The sequence below is a fragment of the Salvia hispanica genome, chromosome 1 (assembly GCF_029641045.1).
Source record: "Salvia hispanica isolate PSC_SH4W2 chromosome 1, Shi_PSC_v1, whole genome shotgun sequence".
In the NCBI taxonomy this organism is placed as follows: Eukaryota; Viridiplantae; Streptophyta; class Magnoliopsida; order Lamiales; family Lamiaceae; genus Salvia; species Salvia hispanica.
In genome coordinates, this window is record NC_142692.1 from 35701213 (window position 1) to 35718472 (window position 17260).

The 17260-nt window shown below is 34.0% G+C and overlaps 1 protein-coding gene and 1 long non-coding RNA gene across 4 annotated transcripts; one reads left to right on the plus strand and one right to left on the minus strand.

Moving 5' to 3' along the window:
• Positions 1-2957: 2957 nt before the first annotated feature.
• Positions 2958-3469, plus strand: LOC148933693 (uncharacterized). Its single transcript, XR_016135933.1, has 2 exons — positions 2958-3128; positions 3241-3469. It is a non-coding gene; the product is annotated as an uncharacterized LOC148933693 (long non-coding RNA).
• A 1071-nt stretch (positions 3470-4540) lies between these two features.
• Positions 4541-7738, minus strand: LOC125197470 (uncharacterized). Of its 3 annotated transcripts, none has more exons than XM_048096221.2 (3): positions 7611-7738; positions 5251-5592; positions 4541-5165 (listed from the first exon to the last, which is right to left on the minus strand). In XM_048096221.2, exons 2-3 carry the CDS (start codon positions 5590-5592, stop codon positions 4623-4625), a joined length of 885 nt encoding a protein of 294 aa, XP_047952178.1. In that variant the 5' UTR covers positions 7611-7738; the 3' UTR covers positions 4541-4622. The 3 variants fall into 3 exon arrangements, with proteins under 3 accessions (XP_047952178.1, XP_047952177.2, XP_088922148.1); XM_048096220.2 differs by lacking the exon at positions 7611-7738 and having other exon boundaries at positions 5251-5327; positions 5421-5703; XM_089066022.1 differs by lacking the exon at positions 7611-7738 and having other exon boundaries at positions 5251-5703.
• Positions 7739-17260: the final 9522 nt, after the last annotated feature.

The following is a 17260-nucleotide window of genomic DNA, read 5'->3' on the forward strand; positions in this document are numbered from 1 at the left end:
ATTGTAAAATCATCAAGCAAAAGTAAATTCTTGGTATGCATAATGATCTCAATTCACTGTTCCTAAATATGTGGCGGCAGTAAAACACATGTAATAAGGAAACTTTAATCTTAATACAACTGTAAGAAAATTACGGGTATGTGTGACAAACAAATAACCTTGAATTGAAAAACTCAATTTATTCAACAAAGGAAATTCACGACATGTGCATAACATGGATTTAGGGCTGGGAAAAAATACCGAAATACCAAAAAAACCGGTCTTATCGTACCGAAAAAATACCAAAAATACCGAATTTTTGGTATACCGTGACTTTCGGTATGGTATGATACCTTACCGAAAGATTGCGGTAAGGTAACGATATGAATTTTCAAATACCGAGGTATACCGCTGCATACCGAAATTCGGTATATACCGTAAACTAAGGTATATACCGTAAATTAAGGTATATACCACAATAATATAAACACAATTGTATATAAAATATATTTTATATTTTTTTAAATTATAAATCTATTGTGAAATATAAATATAATTATGAATAAATAATATTTAAGTTATTTTTAAAATTATAAACTATAAATAATATTTTAAAAACTCTAATTTTCTATTTTAATTGATGTTGAAAGTCAGGTATACCGCAAAAATAAGGTATACCGAACTTCGGTACGGTATACCGAAAATGAGGTACGGTATCGGTATGGAAATTTGTCATACCGAATATAAGGTATACCGAAGTTCGGTATACCGAAAACTTTGGTAAGGTAAAGGTATGACTTTTTCGCATACCGTATTTACGGTAAGGTATACGGTATGGTGGTTTCGGTAAGGTATACCTTACCTACCCACCCCTACATGGATTATAAATTCATACTCAAATTGTTCCTGTTTCTTAAAAGCGGCGGTCGTATTTAACTAGGATATTGCATAATTCATTCTATTCCAAAGTTTTGACAGAGAATTATATCACCGAAATCACAAACCCTAATATCAAGAAATTTAATTTCTTGAAATCCAAATATAAACGAGAACAAAAAACCTTAATTCTCCTTTTCCAATTCTCAGAGAATCATCAATAGAGTGGCTCTGATACCACTTGTTGGAATAATTGAATGAACAATTACTTAAAAGCTCTCTATGATGATTAACCAAGAACGACGGAGAAGGAGCAGAAACTATAGAGTGGAAGCGTACCTTGATCCATAACGAATTGAAAGGCAGAATTGCTTTGCAACGGCTATGGATCTTCCAAACGATCAGAGACATTCTTCGCAATAGTCTGCCGAGAGAATACAGAGATATTGAACGTTCTTCTGACATTGGGGACCATAACCCTAGCTTATATTTATATTAAATATAAACCTCTTTATTTTCTATTCGGTCCCTCATCAAATAGAAAATCACTTTATGGCATCTACACTTATTTTCATAACAATTAAATACACTTTAGCCCAAACCTTAATTTTTATTGGATCATTTTAATTGGGCAACTGAAAGATAGTCATACACATTACATTAGTAATGTGGAAGTCCAAAAATTCTAACAGTTTTGTCTAGACACATCGAACTAGTTTGTTCGACAAAAACCACTGTCCAAAAAATATAGACAATATCCTTTGATTTGGGAATTAAGTCTAATTTTCCAAGGAAGGTAATAAAATTCATTTGAGAGTTAACAAACCCAATACAAAAAAGCATTTCTATAATTAAAGGCTAATTTTATATACAGCCTTCATTTTACTCGATAGTCTCTAATTATTAAAAATACTAGTAATAAATATGATATGCAGATATGCTTTTTTAACCATTAGTACTCCCCAAAGATGAATTCAGACCCGTATTGTTTAATCAAACATCTCAGAGATAGAGAGGTAGGAATTTTCCAAACGAACCGCACATTCATCCAATAAGTTGAAAGTTCGAGTCGTTATATGAGTATATGGAAAACTACCCTTATTCATCGTCTGAATGAAAAGAGAAAATAAAAATATGCATTAATTACGAACTTTAGTGCAGAATAAAACAATGTATGTTTTGTTTTCTTATTTTATTTGGCATAAAAATCTGAATTAAACTTGCAACTGGAATATTACTCGAAATTTCATTCAATAATACTCACTCCGTCCCGCTTTAGCAGTCCCATTGACTTGTCTGCCCTCTTTTTGTAAAAATGATAAAAATTAGTTAAAAAGGAGAAATGATAAATTAAGAGAGAGAATAATATAGAGAAGAGTCTTATTCTAAATTATTGTCTCTCTTACTTTACCATTTCTCCACTTTAACTATTTTTTATTATTTTTACAAAAAGAGGGCAGAAAAGTCAATGAGACTGATAAAGCGGGACGGAGGGAGTACTCCCTCCGTCCGCGAATAGGAGTCCCAGTTGAGTTGGGTGTGGGTTTTAAGAAAAGTTTGAGTGTAATAATTTAAGTGTGTGATAGTGGAATGTGAGACCCATTTATATTATTATTTGCAATTGGATTAAAATTAATTGCAGCTTCTAAATTAAGGGAAAAGTGGGGTCATTTTTTATACTCCCAAGATAAAATGTCTAACCGGGACTTCTAATGGCGGACGGATGAAAATGGCCAACCGGGACTCCTATTCGCGGACGGAGGGAGTACTATTTAACTGGAGTATTATTGAGATCGTAGTTAACTGACTTATTATTATATCCACTGAGTGTGGATTCAATGAAATCAATAATTTGCTTAATTAATTGAGTAATATAATTAGGTTTTAATGGCTAGTTCATGTAAATTAGTAGTCACCTTTTTTTTTTATTTAATTCTCACACTAGATTTTTTATAAGAGGATAAGGACAAATTTATGTATGTGAAGGATCGAGGGCTACTTAGAAGTGACAGTGAAAGTTTGGATGATATAGTACGCATCTCCACATAAATTCATAACAATCAAATTTGAAAATTATAATCCCCTAAATATTAAATAAAAAATTGCAATGGCCCCATTTTTCAAATTTCATTTTAAACGTGCAATCCCCTCTCTCGCTCTATATATATGGTGTGAAGTATGTAGAATCCAACATCATCAACCAATTTCATCTAATTCACTCAAAAAGAAATCAAGCATGCAATCAATTCTAGATTTTCCATCATTTTGTCCAGGCAAGAACAACATTTTAATACTATCTACTAATATTTTTATTCCAGAATTTTTGTATACATAACTTGAGTCTTGAGATTAAATTAAGACTATTTGGTTTTAATGTGAATGTAGGTATAGGGAAGGAAGCATGGCCGGAGTTGGTGGGGAAGAAGGGCGAAGAGGCCGCGGAGGTGATAGAGAGTGAGAATAAGTATGTAAAGGCGTTAATTATACTGGAAGGAACTCCTACTACCAAGGAAATCAATTGTAACCGCGTCAGGGTTTGGGTAGACGCCTGTGGTTACGTCGTTACCGCTCCTTATGTCGGTTAAATTGCACTAAGATCATTTGTGGAGATTCATCCTTCGTGTTTTGCTTTTTTATTTTAAAATTATGTCGAATAAAATGATGAATATGATATCAAGTGTTGATATTTAGTGGACAATGAATAAATCGTACTACTACTGTCTATGTTTTGTGAATACTTTGTGCAGAAATTTATGTTTCTAGCTCCAGAAGTAAATTTGGCTTTAAATTTTATAATGAAATGTTAATGTTATATACTCCATATTAGATGGAAAGTTAAGACTTTATCCAAAAAAATGCAAATTTAAAAACAACCACAATTCAAAAAAATTCACTGTCCAAAAAATATCTACTAATTAAAGTCTAATTTACCAAAAAAAATATGGGAATATAGTTTATTTGACAACTAACACAATACATATATCATATATACATTTCTTTAATTAAAGAATAATTTCACAATAATAACATGTGGATCTGAAAAAAAAAAATTCTCTCGATTTTCCTTTCAATTTCGGTAGTAATGAACTAATTAAACAAATTTTGAATTTAAATTTTAATCTAGATACTTTAATGATAAAAACTATAGTAATATTATTTTTTTTATCAATTCTTCTTAGAATCTGTATTTTATGTGTGTGATATAACTTGGTGTTAATAGCTTATTAATAAAAAAATTGATTAGTACGTATTCACATTACTAATTAAATTGTTGCACACTCTTGGTTTTTTTTTTTTTTTAATTGGCGCAATCTTTCTTCTTCTTCTTGGGAAAGTGGGAAAACTACTTAGGGCATGTTTGGTTGTCAGGAAAGTAATGGAAAGAAAAGTTGTCAGGGAAAGTAATTTCCAGGAAAGTGATTCCTAGTAATATGATTCCCAATAATTTTACTTTCCAGTGTTTGGAAAACGTCAAGATTTTGAATTTTATATTAACTTTATACTAAACTAAAAACTACAACAATTAATCAAAATATATATATATATATATATATATATATCATCCTTCTAATATCAATAATGCTAATTAAATATAATTCTCATTACATGCATCTAATAAATTTATGAAAATATAGAAAATACAATACAAAAATTACTTTTAAAAAAACACGGATTGAATATAATTAAAAAAGCAAATAATGTTTAGATAGTCAATAACATGAAATTGAAGAAGTCTAGTCCGGTAGCAAAAACGTAAAAAAGTAATTTCATCCTAATAGTTCTATTAGAAACATCTTTTTCGCCCCTTCATCATGAAGAGTGAAAAAGTAATCTAATAAATCAGGATCTCGAACAAGTTTCATTGCAGCTTTTTGTCTCTGAGAATCAGTTAACGCTTCAATCTCTTGCAATTTCTCATAAAGCATACGACGATTGTCTTTTTTCTCTTTGTCACCTCCGGTAACACTTTCCAGAATCTTGTTCATTTGATCATTCGACTTATCCATATGCGCAGCAAGCACATTAGTCATTCGCTCCAAACTTGATATGAAACCATCTGAACTTCTTCTCCTCTTACGATCAAGTCTTTTTGAAGTTCCTTCGTCGCGAGGTGTAGTTAATGAAGGTACACCATCTTCACCAGATTCTCCATCTACTTGATCTACATTTTCTTCTCTATCTAATTCCTCGACTACATCTACTGGAACTTCAGCATGTAATCCAGCAGCTCTATCTTTACCCCATACAATTGATAGTTGATCAAAGTAAGGGAAAGACTTGTTTTTCATGAAAGTACAATCTGGATGGCTCTACACACAATAACACAATTTCATTATAATATTTCGTCATGCAACAAATAAATAAAAATGGAATAAGAAATATACAAATTTTTACCTTCAAATAATCATCCCAAACATCCGCACTTGCAGTAACACATTTTCTTTCATCATCCCAGCCAAAGCCACTCAATTCTCCATTAGCACGTACATCATAGATAGCATGATATTGTTTTTTCAGTAACTTACAACGAGATTCGATGTGTGGCTTTTCTTTAAGACCATTACCTGGAAGCTTTTCTTGTAATATTTTTTCCAACTCCTTTTGATAACCTTTCCTCAACCCACTTCCACTTTCACCATCCCAATTCTTACTCCTCTTCAACTCAACAATGGATTCTACGAGTTTTGCATCTTCTTCAATAGTCCATACATGATTACTCTTTCCTCGGCGAGCCATCTGAAAAATTGATAGAAACAAGTACTGTACAATTCTCTTATATGAATGAGCTTCAAACATAAATAAAAAACACCAAAGAAGCAAGATAATGAGATTCTTGATATCAAACATGAGCAAATATACTAGAAACTAACATACATGTTATGATATAAAAGATACAAAAAAAATCAAACTGAAAGCTAAAAGAATTTATCGGATAAATCAACAAAAAGATATTAATAACCTCAATCAACACAAAATGTCAGATTGCCACTTGTAAATTCAGATATTATGAAAGAAAAAAATAAAATACTAATATCAAGCAACATGTCTACTTTCCATCCACTGACTAAACATTTCATTAGCTAAATTATATCTCCAATTTGTCCACTCTTGAGTTGGTTCAACAGAAGTAATTGATTCTCCATCTAGTCCAATAGCCTCTTCTTCATTTCGCAAATTGTCACCATAATCATTTTCAATTGGATCAACTGGCATATGTTCTCTAATGTGATTTTGAAGAAGACAACATGCCATTATAATTCTTCCTTGTTGCTTGATTGGATAAAAATTTGGATTCCTAATAATGCCCCAGCGCATCTTTAGCATACCAAAGCACCTCTCAATAACATTTCTAGCTGATGCGTGCTTCATATTAAAAAATTCTTCTGGAGTTGTTGGTTGACGCCCATTCCTCCATTCACTAAGATGATATCTTTGCCCTCTAAAAGGAGCAAGAAAGCCTTTGCCATTTGTGTAACCCGCATCCACTAAATAGTAGTAACCTAATTTTAAAAATTTATTGATTAGATTATTCATATATATTGAATTCAAATTTTAAAAGTGTCTAGCTACGTACCATCTTGTATTGGTAACCCATTTCTTCTACTTAAAGCATCTCGAAGCACTCTACCATCTACCGCTGAGCCTTCCCAACCCGCAAGTACATATATAAATTGCATGTCTTGTGAACATACTCCTAAAACATTTGTAGAAGTATGACCTTTTCTATTGCGATATCTAGGTTTATCAACCTCGGATACTTTCACTTCAATGTGGGTACCATCAAGAGCTCCTATGCAATTCTACAATTTTAACTCAATCAATATTAAAGATATTTGTTTATATAATGACAAAGAAGGTGTTTTTAGGATACCTTAAACCATTTCCATTTCGCATCAATTGAATCCTCAGGTATAGAGGAGGGAGCTTTTAGTAAATGACCTTGAAGCCTAAGAACTGCATTGAGTACCCTATTGAAATACCTACTAATTGTTTCACCTGACCGCATGAAATTAGTTTTCATTGTACGATTCTTTTGATGATGGGCTAGGATGTACAAAAATATAGCAACTTGCTCATCAACTGTCAGGTTATTCGTAGGTCTTAGTCGTCCAATAGTTCCAAGCATGTGAACTAGGCGCCTAAATGTATATCTATCCATACGTAATTGTTCATGACATGTGGTATCACTCTCATAGATCAGTCTGTGAATGTAACGTGATCGGTCAATCTCACTCACGGAATATGGGGTCTTTAAATAATATTTTCGATAGTGATGTGCAACAATAGCTCTAATCATAAGCATCATTAGCTTCAATGTATCCATTCTCTTCATATGCGTACTAATTAGAAGGAAAAGATTTTTTCCCAAATTTGATTTTACTTTCATCATCCTTCCCAAGAGACCCTGAGAAATTAAAGCTAGACATAACAATTTTTAAAAACTAAAACAAAATTATTTCTAAACAAGCCTAATATAAAGCTGATAAGAATAAATAATTAGAACTACAACAATAAACTTGCACATATTCACAAAGAATAATCTGAATTGAAAATTTGTGACATTTAAAAGCTATACACCATAAGATCTCACGGACATAACACATTTTATATACATAGTACAATACAAATATACGTGCATATATGAAAATACAAAACAGAAGCAGTCATATGCATATATACGACTCAGTGCTCAAAAAATTGTAGAAACCTAGAATATAAATCATAAATTTCTTGATAAGAAGCAAAAATCTTACTTGTTATTGAAGAGAATTTGGGCAGAAATTTGACTGACTGCAAATCAAAAGTGAAGGTGTGGAGAATAGAAAAGAACCGCAAATAAATAGAAGAGAAGAGAGGAATTTTTTTGCGTATATTTTTTGCTATCTTTTAAAATCCTCAGATTTGGAAAAAGAATAACTGGGTTAGGCTAGGGAATCATAATCCGCGTATTTTGCCCAACTTTCCACATTTTTAGGATTCTGATTACTTTCCTAATTTCTTTAAAAATCAAACAAACATTGGAATTTAAAATTTGAGGAATCAAATTACTTTCCCTGCCAGAATCCGGGCAACCAAACGTGGCCTTAGAGTTTGGAAAATATATGACCACATAAATTGATAACAAGCAAAATTACAAATGATAATCCCCTATATAAAAATAAAATATTTGCAATTTCAAACTTCATTTTTAACAAATCATTCTCACTCCCACTGTCGGTTAAATTATTATTCTATAATAAAGAAACAAATATTGGCAAAACAAATTTCAGTCAAGTTGGAGTGTTGTGACTTGTGAAGTAAACAATTTTAAATTTATTAAAATTTTAAACTAGAGGAGTTAAGGATAAAATATTAATTTATTTATTTTATTTTTATTTTTTTAAATTACAGTATACTCTTGATTATTTTATTTTTTGAAATTCTGGAGAATGAGTAGTCACATTACCAAATTACAGCACACTCTTGATATTTTTATTTTTTGAATTGACACACTCTCGATTTTATTTTAACGATAGGATACGAATCATATAAGATCAATGTATCTCCACAAATTTTAACGATAGGATAAGAATCATATAAGATCAATGTATCTCCACAAAAATTCATAAAAAGCTCAAAATTGCAAATGATAGTACAAAAATTACAATGGTCCTAAAACTTAATTCTAAACGTGCAACCTCTCTCTCTCTCTCTCATCTAAAAAAAATCTATATTTTCCATTTCTCTCTATATATATAATATGGTGTGACGTATGTGCAAATATATACCATCATCAACCATCTATTTCACTTAAGCAAGAAGCAAGAATTAAGCATGCATCTGTTTTATTGAATGTCTGTATATAAGTTGAGAATGAGATAAAATATTTAGGTAATTTTAATATGAAAATTGCATGTATAGAGAAGAATTGCTGGCCGGAGTTGTTGATGAAGAAGGGCGAAGACGCGGTGGTGGTGATAGAGAGTGAGAATAAGTCTGTGACGGACGGCAATTGTTCTAAAAGATGGAAGTCCAACTACCTTTGGTTACCATTGTGAGTCTTGTGACCGAGTCTTTGTTTGGGTGAATGATTGTGGAAACGTTATTCATGTTCCTATTGTCGGTTGAACTATAGTGTTATACCTTATAGTGACCGTCGGAGATTCATCTTTATGTTTTCTTTTAATTTCAAAGTTCTGTCGAATAAAGTGATTGATATAATGTAAAGTTCTTAGATGCTTATGTATTGTAATAAGTGTCCAATAAATAAATAAATTGTATTTTTGTAATTTTATTTTTCTTATTTTATTTTTTTTACTTAACTAATAAAATACGGAGTAAATTTTTTAAATCACATGTTAAAAATAAATATTGCAACTATAATAAAACGGATGTAATATTTGTTTTAATATCATTTTTGTTGGTGGCTATAATGAATTAGATGAGATTGTATATAAATTTACTCTCGATTAAATTGGTTGCAGTTGATACTAACTCCAGCCCAAATTGTTTGGTTTCAGACATCATCTCCAGTCCAAATAATTTGTTGCCGACAACATTTTTCATTAATTTACTAAATTTTTTTCCTTTTTTACAATTTGTTAAGTGGGTTTAAACTTTAATGTCTGCTTCAAAAAAATAGAATTGAAGTTTATTTGATAATTAACTCGAAACAAAAGTGCATTGCTTCAATTAAAGGCTATAAACCTTCATTTACTCGTCATACAATTAACTAACACTGCTTTCATTATTTTTTTTCCTCTCTCTCTCACTTTTTTTGGTTTTTCTCATTTCTCACTTATTTTATCAATTGCACATTAAAACTCGTGTCATTTACAAGTTTCTCTATTTTTAGAGGACAAAAAAAGAAGAAGTTACTATAAAACTTAATTATATACGAGTACTATATATTTTGAATTGTTTCTATGATGTTATAGTTCATCATTTTTTGGTTTAATTCAACTATATTTTCTCTAAAAATCAAGAGCATGAGTGTGAGTAATTAGAATTTGAACTTATTTTTTTCTTACGAAGTATGCTCATTGTACAAACATGAAAATGTTTGTGTCTCAACTCGACAATTATTCAGATCTAACGAAGCAAAAAAGTTGAGACATTTCAAATTTCTCTTCATTAAAGAGAAGAGTTTTGTACTAAAATTTAAACACACTCTTGATTTATTTTTATTTTTATTTTTATTTTTATTTTTAGTTTTATTTTTTGAGAAAGGATAAGATCAAATTTGTGTGTGAAGGAGAAAGTTTGGACAATATATCTCCTCATAAATTCATAGCAAGCAATATTGCAAAATGATATTAAAAAAATTGCAATGGTCCCATTTTTCAAACTTTATTCTAAACGTGCTATAATCGTGCAATTGTCTCTTTCTATCTATTTCTCTCTATAAATAATACGGTGTGAAGTCTTTGCAAATATAGCATCATCAATCATCAACAATTCACTCAAGCAAGAAGCAAGCATGCAATCAATAGTAGATGAATCAATATGTCCAGGCAAGAACAACCTTAATTAATTCTCTGTAGCTACAAATGTTTTGTTGAATGTCTCTCTCTATACACAAGTTGAGATGAAGTATTTAGTTATAGTTTATTGTGAATGTATGTATAGGGAAGAATTCGTGGCCGGAGTTGTTGATGAAGAACGGGGAAGAGGCATCGGCTGTGATAGAGAGTGAGAATGAGTTTGTGACGGCGATTATTATAAAAGAAGGATCTCCCAAGATCTTGAATTTCAGCTGCAACCGCGTCTGGGTTGTGGTGAACGAGTGTGGAAACATCATTGTCACTCCCACTATCGGTTAAGATTATAATTTTCGGAGATCCACCTTTCTTTTATATTCCTTTTTTATATTAAAGTTATGTCCAATAAAGTGATGGATCTCATGTTGAGTGATGCTTTTCATGTATTGCTCTAAGTACCTAATAAATAAATTGTACTCCGTATTACTTTATTAATATTTTTAATTTCAATCAATTTCGGGAGTTATGACTGAACATATTTTTTTATTAGAATTTTTAAACTAGATGCACTCTGAAAAAAAAATAGCGTAACTGTTATTATTTTTATCCGTGGGTATAAAGCATAAGATGATATTATATTGCATATAAATTAATCTTGATTTAATTAGCTGCAGTTGATATTAACTCAGGGCCAAATTGTATGGGTTAAGACATTATCTCAAGTCCAAATTATTCGTTGCCGACAAAATTTTTATTTAAAATACTAAAAAAATTTGTTTTTAAAGATTTATTAGGAGGGTTTAAACTTAAGTCTAATTCAATAAAAACAGGATTAAAGTTTATTCAATAATTTACCTCAGCGCAAAAATGTTTATTAGTTGCAGTACTTGACATAAACAACAATCCCAAATTGGCTATTTTATGCCTAGAATAATCTTTTTCTTGTAACCAACATGAAAATTGCCAAATAAAAAAAATAAGAATAACGAAAAGAAAAGACTATTCAAGTTAATAAATTCAATACATAGTGATTGTGAAATAGTTTTATAAGAAAACTGGTAGGATTTTTTTAGTAGAAGGCATCCAATGCTAATAGTCTGCATTTTATGCGAGGATAGACAACTCAACATCTATAACTATTTTGAGTTTATTTTTGGAACTTTTCATTCTGATTAAAGCTATTGTGAAATTAATATTTTCTGGTGAATAAGAATTAAATTAATTAAAGATTTGCTTCTCATCTTGGTTTTGCATTGACTTCATTTTGTTTTAATATTTTGAATATTCTTAGTTCATCATTTTTTAGCTTAAGCATTTTATATTGTATTAATAAAAATAGAAGCCTAATAATTTAGTTTAATTCTTGAAGAGATATTTAATTCAACTCTTGTTGATTGGGATTGGAGAAAGTGCATGAGTGGATAGAAGGTGCCCCAAAGAAGGACATGTCAAAATTGTATTTGTGGTGAGGCAAGGTGGCGGAGTTGTGAAAGGACTTGAGGAAACAAGGAGCTTATGGAGTTGGTGGTATCCGCGTAGATGCTGATTCTAGGGACGGAGGAACATCTTTACAAATTGCTGCATCCATGTCTCGCACTGTTTGATGTGGCTATACCCTTTCTCGTTGCAGGCTAAGGCTGACCTCCGGCACGAGATTTCTCAAGGCCTAAACCCAATACCCAAATGAACCCAATATAGTTAAGTTCTACATTTCCCCTTTCCATTCCGTCTCATTTCTCGTATTTTGCCTATGACTCTCAGGGCCTTGCTGCATTTAAAGCCCTCGAGATTTTGCTGAAGCATTTTCCCCAATGGACCGTGGACGGCATAATGGACTACTGTCATTCCATACAAGCTCAAGCAGAGGTGGTCCGAAACACTTTTTTCATACGCTTAAATTCTGCAAGATTCGATCATTTTCTGCCTCGTTGCAGAGAGACCACGACAAGGATGCTTGCGCAAGGGGGCAGGGATTTCAAACGCCACATCGTCTCGATCCATGTAACCTGAAGTGGCTGTCGAACCAGAGCCTGTGCCTCGCGCGTGAGGATATGCTTCCCCTCGCCTTACCCTGGAGACTCCGGTGTCGCGGCTAAGATAATCAATGTATCAACTGTTGGAACCGGCAGCGGAAGCGGGTGCATAAATAACAATCACATAATAATCAGATCTATTTAGCAGATTATTTAGACAAAAGCTATTCGCGTAATTATCACATGTATCATGCTCATAACTTGAATTAATCATGCTTTAAGAATATTGAAAACCTAAAACATGCTTTTCTACGGAGCAGGAAAAATACCTAATTAATTCTCCAAAGAATTGAAGATGGCTAGCTTCTTCTCCACGTGATGCTTTGAGTACTAAACCACAAATCTTCTCTCTGGTTCCCGAACTGTATCCCAATATCAGTGTGGGCTGATCTTACTAGAATACTAGGACTTAAATGAAGAAGACAGAAGAAATCCTTTTTGGAATAGGAGAGGAATTCGAAAATCTCTACAGCTTGGAGCTATAATTTTCGAAAATTACACTAATCTGAATTGTGTTATTTCTGTCTCCTTTATTCTCCTATTTATATTAAGTTCCTTTTGGGCCCAGACAGGGATCTATGGAAGGTTTTGGATATGGGCTCATCCAATTTACTTTTTACTAATTAAATTGAACCCACAATTTAATATAAGTTATAATTGGAATATTACGAGCAGCCACTACAGAAGTAATATTGAACTCTCCCCATCCAAATCCGAAATTACAAGTAATCCGGGTTTCCGTTTAACTTTCATTTCCCGTGCTTAAGATTAAAATGTCCATTAATTAATTAATGTCTGCTATTGACTTAATTAATTAACTTCTTATTAATTCCAAGAGTGGACTTAGCATGAAACACTTATTTATTATTCATAGAGTAATCACACTCCAACTAGCTAGGTTCCGAATAATAAAACCTCGTTTCGCGCTCCTCTTGAGGACATTATCAAACGAGACTCAGCTCGTGCACGATTCAATATAACAGCAATCCTAGCATCGCTAGGTATCGATCACCACTACCCAATATATCAGGATAATTGGGTTACGAAAAACCCGCACCATTTGATAAGTCAAAGTAATGCATAATCAATACCGTATGCTCAATGCTAACCTACATTGATTAAGAAATAAATATTTATCAAGACCTCGCCTTTCAGTAGATAGCCTAAGGCAAGTCTTGCTGTTAGATCCGTTCAGTGCTATACCACACCAATGTCATCTTATTTCAGTAAGGCTTAGAAATATGCGGACTGACATTGCAACCTTTCTCGATGGGTAGTCAAATTCCATCTAGGTTGTGAAATTCATCTTTTTCTTTGTTTAGAACTGACCGTATTACCTTAAAGTGGACGACGCCCACAACCAGTCTACTAAAACAAAAGACTTAGACTTTGTTAAGTTAACTTATACATTTAAACATGCATTAACATCCATTAAATGTAAAACATAACAACATTATGACAAAAATAATCTGTTTTATTTATTGGAAAATAAAATAAGAGTTTTACAGTATTCAATCACTCGAAACGTGATTTCTAGTATACAAACTCTAACAATCTCCCACTTATACTCAAAACACTTTCGAGTATACAAAAAATGTGCTAACGTCTAATATTCTCCCACTTATACTGAAAGCGGATTGAGGTCTTGAATTAGTCGAACTCCCATTCCTTCAACATGGCTTTCATACGGCTTTACCGCTAATGCCTTCGTGAAAGGATCTGCCAGGTTGTTCTCTGACTCAATCTTGACCACTTGTATGTCTCCTCTCTACACTATATCTCGAATGATATGATACTTCCTCTCCATGTGCTTGCTCGCCTTATGAGCCCGCGGTTCCCTCGAATTTGCCACAGCACCAGAATTATCGCAATAAATGGTGATGCTCTTGGGCATATTCGCGACCACTCCTAAGTCCAGAAGGAAGTTCTTAAGCCATACAGCCTCTTTTGCAGCCTCCGAAGCGGCCACATATTCGGCTTCCATGGTAGAGTCTGCAATGCATTTCTGCTTTACACTCTTCCAAATTACGGCTCCACCTCCTAAGGTAAACACATATTCGGAAGTTGATTTCCTCGAATCTATATCAGATTGAAAATCTGAATCTGTATATCCTAAAGGACAGAGCTCGGCTGCATTGTAAACTAGAACATAGTCCTTAGTCCGATTAAGGTACTTGAGTATGTTCTTTACGGCAGTCCAATGTCCTTGGCCGGGATTAGATTGATATCTTGCTACCATGCCAACAGCAAAGCAGATATCGGGTCTAGTACAAAGTATAGCATACATGAGACTACCAACTGCCGAGGCATATGGTATTCTTCTCATCTCTGCTATCTCAGATGCTGTCTTAGGACACATCTCTTGAGATAAATGGATGCCATGTCTAAAAGGTAGAAAACCTTTCTTGGCATCTTGCATGCTAAATCGTCTAAGCACTGTTTCGATGTAAGATTCTTGGGATAAGCACAACATTCTCTTAGCTCGGTTCCTAAGAACCTTGATACCGAGAATGTGTCCCGCTTCACCCATATCTTTCATCTCGAACTGGCTGGACAACCAAGTTCGCACTGATGACAACATCTTTTTATTGTTTCCAATTAGAAGAATGTCATCTACATACAAAACTAAGAACACAACATTTCCTTTTTCAACCTTCTTATACACACAGCTTTCATTAGGGCATTTTTCGAATCCAAACTTTTGAACTGTTTGATCGAAACACTGGTTCCATGATCTAGATGCTTGCTTGAGGCCATAAATGGCCTTCTTAAGCTTCCAAACCATGTGTTCCTTGCCCTTTACCACATAGCCTTCCGGTTGTTCCATGTAGATGGTCTCCTCAAGACTCCCGTTTAAAAACGCAGTCTTAACGTCCATCTGCCATACTTCCCAATCCATGTAAGCTGCTATAGACAAAAGTATACGGATCGATTTGAGCATGGCCACTGGGGAGAAGGTCTCATCGTAATCGATGCCTTCCTTTTGGGTATACCCCTTAGCCACTAGTCTTGCCTTGAAGACTTTAACTCTTCCATCGGGTCCACGTTTACGTTTGTATATCCACTTGCTCCCAATGGCAGTACAGCCTTCGGGTAGGACAGACAAAACGTAGACGTCTTTGTCTACCATTGATTGTAGTTCCGAATCCATTGCTTTCACCCATTCGCAATGACCGACATCTGCCTGCACCTCTGCAAAATTCCAGGGATCGAGTACATTGCTGTCCGAGGAGTGATCCATGCACTCTCCCAAACCAATGTATCTATCGGGCTCATGAGAGACCCTCCCACTGCGGCGCGGCACTACAATATTTGGTGTATTAGTTGAAATTTCTGGAATTGTTTGTACACTAGGTAATTGTTCTTGGTTAATGGAAGTTATAACTTGAGTGAGCTCTTCAAGAGCTATCTCACTGCTGGGCTTATGATTCATTACATAATCTTCCTCTAAGAATGTGGCATGGGTGCTCACAATCACTTTCTGATCTCTGAGACTATAGAATTCATAAGCTTTCGTTCCTCTAGGGTATCCTATAAACACACAAACCTTCGTCCTAGATTCCAGCTTAGTTGGATCCTTTTCCAATACATGAGCCGGACACCCCCATACTCTGAGATGTTCCAGATTGGGCTTACGCCCATTCCACAACTCATACGGGGTAGTAGGAACTGATTTAGAAGGTAAGTTGTCTAAAAGATAGTTTGCTGAAAGCAAAGCGTGACCCCAAAACGAAACAGGTAACCGTGCATAACTCATCATCGATCGGACCATATTCAATAAGGTCCTGTTCCTTCTTTCAGCCACGCCATTCTGCTGGGGTGTGCCCGGCGCAGTCGTTTGGGATTCAATTCCCGCCACTGATAAATAGTCCAAAAACTCGGCACTTAGGTATTCGCCTCCGCGATCAGATCGCAGGCATTTGATACTCTTACCATGATGCGTCTCTACTTTAGACTTAAACTCCTTGAACTTGTCAAAAGTTTCAGACTTGTAGCGCATCAAATAGATGTATCCGATTTTCGAGTAGTCATCTGTAAAGGTGACGAAGTATCGAAAACCGCCCCTTGCCTCGGTTGACATTGGTCCACACACATCAGTATGAATGAGCTCAAGTACTTCCTTGGCCCTATTCCCTTTTGACCTAAAAGGTCTCTTAGTCATCTTGCCTTCGAGACAGGACTCACACTTCGAAAACGGTTCCTTCTCAAGACCTTTAATAAGATCTTGATCAACCATCGCATGAATCCTTCTTTCGTTGGCATGACCAAGTCTAAGGTGCCATAAGTACGTTTCATTCATTGAAGTTGAAGGTTCTTTTCTTTTCTTAGAAATTTTCGATGTAGCATTGAGTTCTGATTTACGTTGATTAAATTGTGTAGAAGTGATTGTGTACAGATTGTTTTCCATGATACCACGACAGATATAAGAGCCATCTTTCTTAATAACGCAATTGTCATCAAAAGAAATCGAATATCCATCAAAAGACAATTTAGAAACTGAAATTAAATTTCTTCTAAAAGAAGGTATCAACAAAACATTCTTCAAAATCAAAAATCTATCACTAGAAAAACGTAAATAAACGTCTCCCACTGCAACGGCCGCCACTTTCGTAGCGTCGCCCAGCTGGACTTCGATCTCACGATCATGTAGCCGTCTTGTCACCTGCATTAAGTCAGGATCAAAACATATATGATCAGTTGCTCCAGTATCAATAACCCAAGTATGAGTAGATGTCGAAGCCAAACATGACTCGACTACTAGAGCATGGTGCATACCTGTAGCCTTGCCCTTTTTAGGACAGTCTGGCTTCCAATGCCCTTTCTCTCCACATTTGAAGCACTTTCCAGTTTGCTTCTTGTCACCCCGTTGTTTCTTCTTTCCCTTAGCATTCTTAGCTGCCACTGGGTTCG

Bases quoted from the DNA above. Each gene is read 5' to 3' on its own strand.
- LOC125197470 (XM_089066022.1), bottom strand. From the start codon at position 5,703: ATGTTTGATATCAAGAATCTCATTATCTTGCTTCTTTGGTGTTTTTTA. The intron at 5,166-5,250 runs GTAAAAATTTGT...TATTGTGTGTAG, and splicing joins TTTGGGATGATTATTTGAAG to AGCCATCCAGATTGTACTTT.